This window comes from Polistes fuscatus, unplaced genomic scaffold, assembly GCF_010416935.1.
Source record: "Polistes fuscatus isolate 324 unplaced genomic scaffold, CU_Pfus_HIC Scaffold50, whole genome shotgun sequence".
Lineage (NCBI taxonomy): Eukaryota > Metazoa > Arthropoda > Insecta > Hymenoptera > Vespidae > Polistes > Polistes fuscatus.
The window spans coordinates 79,476-90,543 of record NW_025113130.1 but is presented as its reverse complement, the minus strand read 5'-3'; the positions used below and the strand labels follow the sequence as shown (position 1 = coordinate 90,543).

General features: G+C 36.2%; 2 protein-coding genes across 2 annotated transcripts; both read right to left on the bottom strand.

Moving 5' to 3' along the window:
• Window positions 1-2,737: 2,737 nt before the first annotated feature.
• LOC122522698 (piggyBac transposable element-derived protein 4-like) lies at window positions 2,738-4,809 on the bottom strand. Its single transcript, XM_043643985.1, is given in 3 exon segments — window positions 2,738-4,232; window positions 4,313-4,628; window positions 4,705-4,809. A coding segment is annotated over 1 exon segment (1,479 nt). The 5' UTR covers window positions 4,217-4,232; window positions 4,313-4,628; window positions 4,705-4,809.
• A 146-nt stretch (window positions 4,810-4,955) lies between these two features.
• On the bottom strand, window positions 4,956-11,068 carry LOC122522697. The gene is made up of 4 exons (XM_043643984.1): window positions 10,489-11,068; window positions 8,409-8,471; window positions 6,038-6,694; window positions 4,956-5,890 (listed from the first exon to the last, which is right to left on the bottom strand). Exons 1-4 carry the CDS (start codon window positions 11,066-11,068, stop codon window positions 4,956-4,958), a joined length of 2,235 nt encoding a protein of 744 aa, XP_043499919.1.

Here is an 11,068-nt window from a genome sequence, read left to right as displayed (position 1 = left end):
GAGAGAGAGAGAGAGAACGGAAAAAGCAAATGTAGTGGTAAGACAAGTCTGGGTCATCGGAGAAAAGAAGTTCAGGGACGAATTTAAATGAAGAATAATGATGTCTGATAGCCTGGTTAAAGAAGTGATGCCCTTGGGAGTAGAGCTCTTCGATTGGGCGGAAAGGACTGAACTGGAGAGAGTACAGCAGAAGTACATTCGCTGGTGTTTTGGGATAGATTATTACACGCCAGGATATATAATTCTCAAGAAACAAAGAGAGATAAGATTAGAATAGGAGCTGGACAACGTGCGTTAAGATTCGAAGATGGAGTATGAAAAGCGAAGGGTAGGACACTGGTCAAATAGAGTTTGAAGAAGAAAGAGAAAGAAATTTGTAAAACCAAAACCAGTAAGGAGTTAGAGGATTTCCTCAAAAGAAAACGGGTACAGCTAGTTAGGAATAGAGCAGTTGAGACAGCAAGAGATAGACGTAAATGGGCTGTTGGAAGAGAGGAATAGAGAGAAAAGGGACAGATACAAAATAACAAAATAAAGGAAACGAGATATAATCCGATATATGCGCAGATAAGGACGGCTACGAAACCAGAATATCTTACAAAAACGAGAGGAGGAAGCTATTAGCGAGGGCGAGGTGCGGAAATATAGAGGAGAACAACAGGTATTGGCTAGAACAAAGGAAAAAAGATGCTCACTGAGCAGCACAGAAACTGGAACACTGAAACACCTCATAGAGAAATGCCAGAAAGTAAAGAGAAAAGAATTGAAGAAAGAGAAGATACTAGAGGGTAAAAAGAACGAAAGGTTAGAGGGATAGCTAAGGAGTGTGGACAATCAATGGAAGGAGGCTAGTAAATAACAAAATCAAAGGGTATGAATTGGAGAAAGTAGGATAAGGGAAAGTACAAGAAATACTAAGATAGAGATAAGGAGGAGTTTGTTATGTTTAGGAATGTGTTAGATTAAGGAATAAATGTAAGTAAGGAACAAAATGTAAACCAAGTCAATATACATTGCTGTAAAGCTGGGAAAATAAAGAAATTATTATATGCTACCTAAATAATACTACAGTTAAAATTGAACCAGCTATAAAAAAAAAAAATTGTTTAATGTTAAAGGTGCCCAGAGAACGGTTACACTAAGAAGTATTTCAATCGCTAATATAAGTGTGTTAATGGTTCAGGTACCCATTATATTAAAGAATGCAAAAATTTGTTGATAAAAAACAAATTTGTCTCGTCCTTGTTCGAACTGCAATTAAACAAACGATGTATAAAAAATGTGCTTTTCTTCTTCTTCTTCTTCCTGCGTCCAGATAGGCATATTGCCTGTTCTTCATCGCAACTCGCTTCTTCTAGGTATATCGTCCGCCCATCGTTTTCGTGGTCTTCCTGGGCTTCGTTTTCCTAGTGGTGATCTATCCCTAGCGATCTTCACAATTCGGTCCCCTGTCATTCGGGTTATGTGATCGTTCCACTGAATTTTCCTCCCCAATACCCAATCATTGATGTTGTCGATTTGGCATGTTCTTCTGAGGGCTTCACTTCTTTGTCTATCCCATAGAGATTTTCCGGTTATTCTCCGGATTATTTTAATTTTCGCTGTCTTCATCATCTGGCGGGTTTTAGATGTCTCGGGTCTTATTTCCGCCGCATATGTTAGTATGGGTCTTATAGTGGCCTTGTAAATACGGCTTTTTGTGTCTATTCTGAGATGTTTGTTGCGGAATATAGTGTCATTGAGTTGTGCCGCAGCTCTTGTTGCCTTAACCACTTGTGTTCTTACTTCCGTTTCTATTTAACCAAAGCTGGAAATTTCTATACCTAAGTAGTCAAACTTCATCACTTGTTGTATAATGCTCCCATCAACCACCAATTTACATCTAAGGGGTATCTTGGATGTGGTCATTCACTTAGTATTGGATGTAGATATTAACATCCCATGAGATTGAGCCATTGTGTTGTACTCATGTAGAAGTCTCTGCAGATCGTCTTTATTTTTCGCTATTAAAACTGCGTCTTCTGAAAATATGCATGATTTTCAGTTCTTTATCTCCCATCCCATAACCTTTCTGTCTACAGACTTTTTTTATAATTTTATCCATGATAATATTGAATAGTAGCGGGCTCAATGAGTCACCCGTTCTAATGCCTCTTTCCAGTGTTATGGGTTCTGTTAGTTCGTTATCTATCTTTGCCTGTATGTTGTTGTTCTGGTATATATCTTCTATTGTTTTTATGATGTTGTTTGGTATTTGTCTGTTATAGAGGAGATAAACTACATCAGTTAGTCCTATCCTTTCGAACGCTTTTTTTAGGTCTATATAGCAGAAGAACGCCGGTTTATTATATCACTATTCCTACCGACACTTCACGTATACCTATTCCTACCGCGGCTGGTCAAATGACCGGTCTTTCACAACTTATATTTTTCAATATTGAATGCAGACCAATGGCCAGCTTACTAGTATAAAAATATATTTTCTTTTATTCAAGAGTACATAATCTACATTTTATTCGTTTTCCTCGCATTTTTTACAAATGGGCTTCTCAACTGTACATTTTCCGCATACGTACTTTTTACATTTTAGACAGATTTTGTTCGTCTTATTATCTTTACAATACCTTATCTGACATGTTTTCCGTTCACGAGAACCTGTACTTGTACTTGCTATGGGTATTGGTTGATTTTTTTTGCCGAGCTCTTGTTGGTATTCGATGGCAAGTTCTTCTGCCAATTAAAATAGAAATTCCTGTCTTGTAATTTCTCCTCCCGTAGTTTCTTTATATAACACCCATGCATTTATCCCGGCTAAATCCAAGATATTAAAAAATACTTGCAAAGGCCATCTCCGAGATTTAGATTTTACCGAATAATTTCTGGCCATTTGGTCGGTCACATCTACGCGAAACTTGGTGCTATTATATAATTGAATTGTCTCCGGTGTTCGGGTGTCATTTTTTTCAATTTGTACGGAGTTGTGCATTGAACTGAGAATTAGAACTTTCTTTCTTGGTTTGGCTTTGTAAACTGTCAACATACAATTATTTGAGCGATAGAGTTTGGTTGAAAAAAGTGCCATGTCGTCATTTTTCAGTTTTGCCAGTCTTGGTAGCTCTTTTCTATTTGCTCTAATTGTCCCAACAATCGTAGTTTTTTTTGCTAAAAGTTTTGTTGCTAAAGGTAGGCTTGTAAAAAAGTTGTCCGTGGTTATATTTCTTCCACATCCTACATACGGTTTTGCTAATTTCATAGTTACAAACTCTACAAGAGGAACTGAGGGTTCTCTACTTTCATCTTTTCCCAAATATGGAAAGCCGTTTATTATATATTTGCTACGCACATCGGATGCTAACCAGAATTTTATACCAAATTTGTCCGGTTTATTGGGCTTGTATTGAGTAAATCTACACCTTGCTTTCGTTGGAAACAATTGTTCGTCAATAGTAATATATGGTCCTGGTTTATAACAATTCTGACTGTTGTCAATAAACTTGTACCAAACTTCGGAAATCATAGCAAATTTATCGGTTTGTAACCGTTCGTTTCGTTGATTTCTGTCGTCAAATCGAATAAATTTCATAATCTCCGTAAAGTCATGTCTACTCATAGTATTTGAGAAAAAAGGCGGGCCCCACTTTTTATTCCATAGAAGTGCTATATCTATATTCTTAGCCTCATATGCGCCGCGTGCATACAGAATTGCAAAAAATGCATATAACTTTGCAGTAGATAGTTCCCATTTATATCCCAACACTCTAAATGCCTCTGCCTCTGTGCACTTTCTTATAAGTACGATTATATTCTTATCAATTATCACAGAAAATGCCGTCCTAACTTCGCCTTTCATAATATTACGTTTACTGTACCCAGTCGGGCCTGATGTTTCCCTAAAAATATTATGACCAGGTGCTCTTCCAGGATTAGACCCTATTTTTACTTCGTGCCAAACAGTTCCGTCCATCGCAATTTCGCTTACTTCTTCCTCATTCTCACTATCGGAACTAACTAAGAATCTCCTTCTCTTTCGTCGTCTACGTACGTTCGAAATATTCTCTTCGTTCTCATCGGTGTTCGAATCTGTTTCAAGTGGATCATAATTTTCCGTATTGTTATTTTACATATCCAGAATTTCCTGATCATCTTCAGAACATTCTGCATCGATATCATTTATTCTCTCTAATAATACATTCGCACTCCTCAAACGTCTTGCCATTTTGGGGTCAAATATTCTACAAAAATAAAAACTAAAATATGAAAATGTAAATCAAAATAGATAAAAAAAGAATAAAAGATAAAATGTGAAACTTACTGCGAAGTATTGTTAGTCTTGTTCACTATTTTGAAAATGGCACTTATAACACGTAATACGATATAAAATATTACAAAATAATAATAAAAGACTGCCAAGTATGCTCTTTGTGACTTTCACGTTCGATGCACTCTGTTCGTGTCGCAAGACTATACTGATTTGAATTCGTGAGAAGACGTCTATACACTTCCTTCAGTTACAAGTTTATTTATTTTACGTCATAGTAGATGAGATGGCGTAGAACATTCGAGGATCTTGACCGTATCGGATATCAATCAAGCAAATAAACACCGCTAGCCCGATAGTCGAGTGAGAACTGTAAACACTTGGAAGTGCCGTAAACCATTTTCTGGAAGGCACTTATCGGATAAAATGTGTCATAACTAAATTACCTTTCGTTTGTAACGACTTTATAGTTTTGGCATTGAGTCTTAGAGAGAAACTCTTACATAAATGTATAAATCGTACTACCGGTCAAATGACCGGTCGTGGTAGGTAAGACAGACTACAAATTTTTCTCGGAAAATAAACAATAGAAAAATAAGTGAATATTGAAAAATATATCATACATATATATGAGGAAAAGTGGTAAAGTTTAAAGGCGATTCACATACGTTGAATGTAGGAAATTCCAAATGAAAATTTAAAAACGGTCATTTGACCGGTCCTGGTAAGAATAGTGATATTCTATCGACTTTTTTGTTATTTGTCTGACGACGAATGCTGCATCTGTACATGATCGTCCAGGTCTGAACCCTTGTTGCTCGTAAGCTAGTGTTATCCTTTCACTGATAAGATTTGAGATTACTTTGGTGACTAATTTCAAGGTAGTGCATAGCAGATTTATTCCTTTACAGTTCCTGGCCTGTTTTTTATCTTCTTTTTTAAAGAGTAAAATCATTATGCTTGTTCTCCATTCGTCCAGAATTTTTTTTTGTTCGAGGATCCTTTGTGTGAGAATAGTCAACTCCTGAACCAATCTTTCTCCACCGTATTTGAGGAGTTCATTTGCGATGCCGTCTTGACCAGGGCTCTTCCTGTTTTTCAATCCATATAGTGCTTTTCTCATGTCAGCTTCGTCGATAGAGATGTTATTATTTATCATGATATCTGGGACACCTTGTGTTGTGTTAGGTTGGTCATCCTTGTATAGGTCTCTTAGATATGCGGTCCATGTTTCCTTATCAATTTGGCTTACTGGTATTAATTCCGCAATTTCTTTCTTCTGGTTTCTAATGAATCTCCACATTTGTTTTTGGAGACCGTAAAAGTCCTTCTCTAGTTGTTTTGAGAACTTTTCCCAGTGAATGTCCTTCATTCTTCTAACTAGCGTACCAGTTTCGTTCCTGATGTTTTTGTATGCGTTGTAATACTCGGCAGTTCTAGTTGTAAGATATTTAAGGTAGGCTTGTTTTTTCTTCTTACATTGTTCTTTTATCTCTTCGCAGAACCATGGAATTTTATTTTTTACGACGCCTCGTTTTTTACATTTCTTGGTTCCCAATGCCTCTATGGCCGCGATTTTTATGTTTGTTTTTAGTTTCAGCAATATAGAGTTTTCTTCGTCACGATTATCAGCTGGGTTTAGTTCGATTTTTTCTCTTAAACGTCTTTTCTATAATTCTCGTGTTGTTGTATCCAAGAAGGTATCTATCTTTACTCTTTCTTCGTTTGTTACGTGACTTTGATCTTTTCTTTTGTGGTGGCATTTGATTCTAAATTTACCAAGAAGTAGACTGTGGTCGCTTCCAACGTCGGCTGAGTTAAGTATTCTCACATGCAAGATTTCAGATGATGGTATATAACTATTGGTTAAAATATAATCAATGGTTGAGCGTTGACCCTGTGTGTTGCTAAAAGTGTACTTGTGTTGCTCTTTAAAGTTGAAAAATGTGTTTGTGATTCTAAATCCATTTAGGGAGCAGAAGTCTATCATGAGTTTTCCGTTCTCATTCAGTGTTTGCTCATTGAATCTCTGCATTATGCCGGGGATCGGTTGGTGACCAATGCGAGCGTTAAAGTCCCCTAATATTACTACTCGTTCCTTCGGGGGTAGTGATTCAATGATACGCTCAAGTTCTTTGTAGAAGTCTTCACGTTTCTGCTTAGCTTTATTTTCGTCTGGTGCATAAATGGACAAGATATTTAGTGGGGACAAATCTGTCAGCAACTCGAGCAGTACAATTCGTGATGATATGTGTTTACATCTTTCGATCTGGTTGATGTATCTTTTATGTAAGGCAATGGCGACACCCTCCTTAGCTCGTTCGCTCTTTTCTACGCCGCTGTATATCACAATATATTCACCGTATATTCTTTGGCCCTTGTTTTTCTTCTTCGTTTCTTGGAGTGCAGCAATGTCTATTTTCTGATTTTCAAGTTCTTTTAGAATTTCTTGTTCTTGTTATTAAGGGATTTTACATTCCAAGAGGCAATCCTGTTAATTTTTTTTCTTTTCCAATTCGTTATCCGTTTTCTAGCATGGGTCGTCATCATTGTATCCGTCCTATTCCGAGGCGCGTTGTGGTTTCTTCGAGCTTGAGCTTTATTTTACGTCAGGCAGGTAGCTAACCTAACCTAACAACCCTCCTCCTTTACCCGGGCTTTGGACCGGCAACATGACCCTCACGATCATGTAGGCGAAGTTGTGCTTTTTTAAGACTTTAAAAATTATATTTTTAAAATGAGTAGTTTATTTTTTCAACTTTTTTGCTGTCTGCTTAATTCCCAATCATAATTTTCTATATTTTTATTTTTACATTGAATACTGAGTGTTTATTGTAATTTTTCACGTGAAAACATCATTAGGATCGTTATGATTGAAATCCGATAAATCGCAGTCGATAAAACGAAAATGACGTACCGCATTAAAAAAAGACATACATATGAATCTATTGGATTTAGCCTGCGAAATAATGAGGTAGATTAAAGTATACTGTGTTTCCTAATATCGCGGTCTCTATTTTGTGCGGTGCATCGTAGCCTTCCTACTCTTTTTTACTATGCGTTGTATATATGTATGCTTGTGCGTGCCTTCATATTGCCAAGCTGAAAAAAAAGAGAAGACATGTTATATAGAGTAATATTATTATTAGGTGGCGTTAGGAGCTCGATAGCTCATTGCCGTATATAAAAAATCCCGTTAGTTTTTCTGTTCCTAAGCGCGATCCCATTATTCGCGATCATCATATCCCATTTCCTTAATATCCTTCCTAGTATTGTCCTCCCATCTATCCCTTGATCTACCCAATGGTATTTTCCCACTGGGTATACCAGTAAGTATTTTATACGCGGGTCGTTTTTCACCCATTCAGGCCATTCATAAATTTTATCACTTACGACAGAATTTCCGATATTATGAAAATTTTGCATTCCATCTGTGACTATATATTTGTTTTTTTCCACGCTTATTTGCAACCCTAGTTTTCTTGTTTTGTCCAGTTATGTTCTTGTGATATTAACTAATTTCTACTTATTGTTCCCTAACAAAGAAATATTGTCCGCATTCGTTAGCAGTCGCATAGCCCTGTTCAGCTGCAGACCATCCTTAATTTTCTGCAATTCTTTGATAGCAGATTCTAGCACTAGATGAAACAGAAGTAGTGACAGCGTATTTCTCTGTCTTCTTCTGAAAGAAACAGATATTATAATTTTCTTGAAAATTCTCTTGAAAAATATTTAGCCAAAGCATTAGAAAACTTATTATCTCTGCATAGATGATCAATCATTTTACTGGAAGACAGAGTGCAATATTTTTAACAATAAGAAGAAGAAGCCGACGATATTGAAATCATGAAAGATTTTTGAAGAAACCATTTTTTTTTTATCACACTGGGAAGAAATAATCCGCATTAAACTATAATCTCTTGAAGCTTTTTGACCAGTATCAGTATACATTTATATTCTTGTTTCAGTTTTCGAGTTTTGTCTAAAACTAATGCAGAGAAATGTAAAGATTATAATCTTCGTAGAAAAAAGAATAAAGAAATAAAGGAAAATCATGAGGAAAATAAAGAAAACATATTGGACGCTAATGCAAAACGTTTTAGAGTTCATTGGCTGTGAAGAAAAATAATTCCAAAAAAGTATGAATTGCCTGCGAATGAATTTTTATGAGCTCCGTCTACTTCTAATTTACTTTGCGAACAATCAGCTAAGCCTGTAATTACCGGTACACAATTAAATAATTTAAATATCACAGCAATAACTAGTATTATTGCTAATTATTTATTTTATTTGTTTAGTCTTTATGTTTTGAAGTTATTTGAAATTATTTGAAGTTATTTGAAGTTATTTACATTTATTTCTTCAAGAAAAACAATTGTCTGTGAATAGAACTTTATGTACCCCCATCGACTTCGAATTTACTAGATACTTCTTAACCATCGGCTGAGCCTATGATTACTGGTACAAATTTATACAGTTTTAAACTCACAGCAATAACTAATAGTACTGCTGATTATTATTTTGGAACTTATACTTCTTTTAGTACCTTTTGGAATTTGGTCTTTATTTTATATATATACTACTTCAAGATGCATCGTTGTTTTCTGCAAAAGATGACTATCGCAACTATATTACAGTGCAAGCTTAGGAGCATATGGATAATTCTTCTATGCCGTGTCATCATCGTATAACATCAAAAAACATTACATTAACAAACATGGAGCAAAGTTCACGATCTCTAGCATGAAATACGTCAGTATTTACCTGACGCTTCGAATATACATGTATTGTCTAATCAAGACATTGTACCGGATGAAAAATGCAATTCGTTAAACCAAGACACTATCTTTGATCAGGAATTACCTGAATCAGATGGATCCTCTTTTTATTCTAACTCTTCCTACCTATAAGTAATTAATCATACTACTGGCGAGCAAATTGATATGAATTAAGATCCTACTTTACCATATAGCAATTATCATGAATTTAAACGAGCTCATAAGGAATATAAAATAAAATTTTTGGACAATTCATTTTGACATGCATTCTCAGTAAGTGACAGATTGTGGTTTCAAAAAAAAATAATTTATACCTTATGTACCTATGGGAAATACTAAGCTTTGTAATACATGCATACAAGCTTTAAACGAGAAGAATATTCCTTTAATATCAACATATAACTGCTTCAAATATCCAGATGTACGTCAGCATCTTCTACCACTTTTAGATTTAGTTTCTGAAAGATTAATTTCGCCTCGTATTCTTTTTATGCAGATCAAACTGCTGAGACATGTTAATGGTTAATGCGGCATTTATGGTCAAGTAATTATCGTGCCTGTTTCAGTTAATACAATGGGCAATGTTGAACGACCGACGCCTTGTATCGGTACTCTGGTGGTTTTCTTGTCGTTGAAAATGCACTTATAGGTGGATGAGGAATGAGGGTAGGTGAAAATAAATTAAAATATATTTTTTGAGCCCAGTCAGTACTTATAAGTACGATTTATTTAGCTCGTTGCAGGGAAAAGCCTTTCGGCATAAAAACCTTGGTTGAAATACAGTTCTTGCTGATGTGTCGCTGGCTTGCCTATCGGCAGTTATCGCTGATGATGTTAATACAAAGGCAGAATATAATTCTGAAAACGTGGCCTTCTTCTCTTGTTCCTTTGTTCCGCTGATGTAATAGTAGCGCAGGAGTGTAGTTCTCTTCGAAGTGATCGCTCGCAGGTCTCGTGGTAGAAATAGAATTTAAGTGTGAAAGCGCGCGGCTTTTATAGAAAAAGACGATGCAACGCGTGGGCCAATTACCGAAAAGCTAGATAACGTAGCTGTCGATGCATATGATTGGACTAATAGAAATGATGGGATAACGCGTGCTAGAAGAAAGAAAGCGCCCTGCAAGGAGCTCGCTGCGCTCCTTTGTTACACCGTAACTAAGATGTTTCTTTGTCGCTATATCTCGACACGCGTCGATATGTCTCGAAACGTCCAGATGATTCTCACTCACTCGCTTGCGTAGGATTACGCAAAATACCGCCCCCCTTGAACGGGCACCGTTCAACACGCTACACACACACAATTACATATACATTATCAAATACATACATTCAAATACGTACATTCAAATAACAAGATATTACATATGTATTAAACATAAATAATAATTACTTCTACTAAATCTCAATTTTTTTTTTATGCATCGTACAGCAAAGGAGAAAGACGTTTAATACCGCGTTTTAAAAAACCGTTGGCGGTTTTCACAGTTACCACGCGTGCTATACCGTTGGAACCTTTATGTACTTCCGTAACGCGTCTTAAAGGCCATTTAAGAGGTGGGGAGTTATCTACGCAAAGAATGACTAAAGTACCCGGGCTTATGTCGTCGGTTGTACCTCTGTGCCACTTTTTTCTAATTGTCTGTTCGTTTAAATATTCCTTGTTCCAACGATTCCAAAAATGTTGTTTCATCTGCTGGACATGTTTCCATTGTGATAGACGTTCAGATGGTATATCCCGATAATCATCCTCTGGTAAACTCGTAAATGAGTCACCAATTAAAAAATAGCCAGGTGTGAGAGCACGAAGATCATTTGAATCATTAGACAGAGGAGTGATAGGACGGGAATTAAGGATTGCCTCTATTTCTAAAACATGGGTTAATAACGCTTCGTATCCTAATAAAGTATCGCCGATAATTCGTATTAGATGGTGTTTAAATGATTTTACCGCCGCCTTTAATTCATTTGCGGAATCTACAAACTTAGTCGAGTTGTCGGAATATATATCCAAACATTTACCACGGCGTGCCAT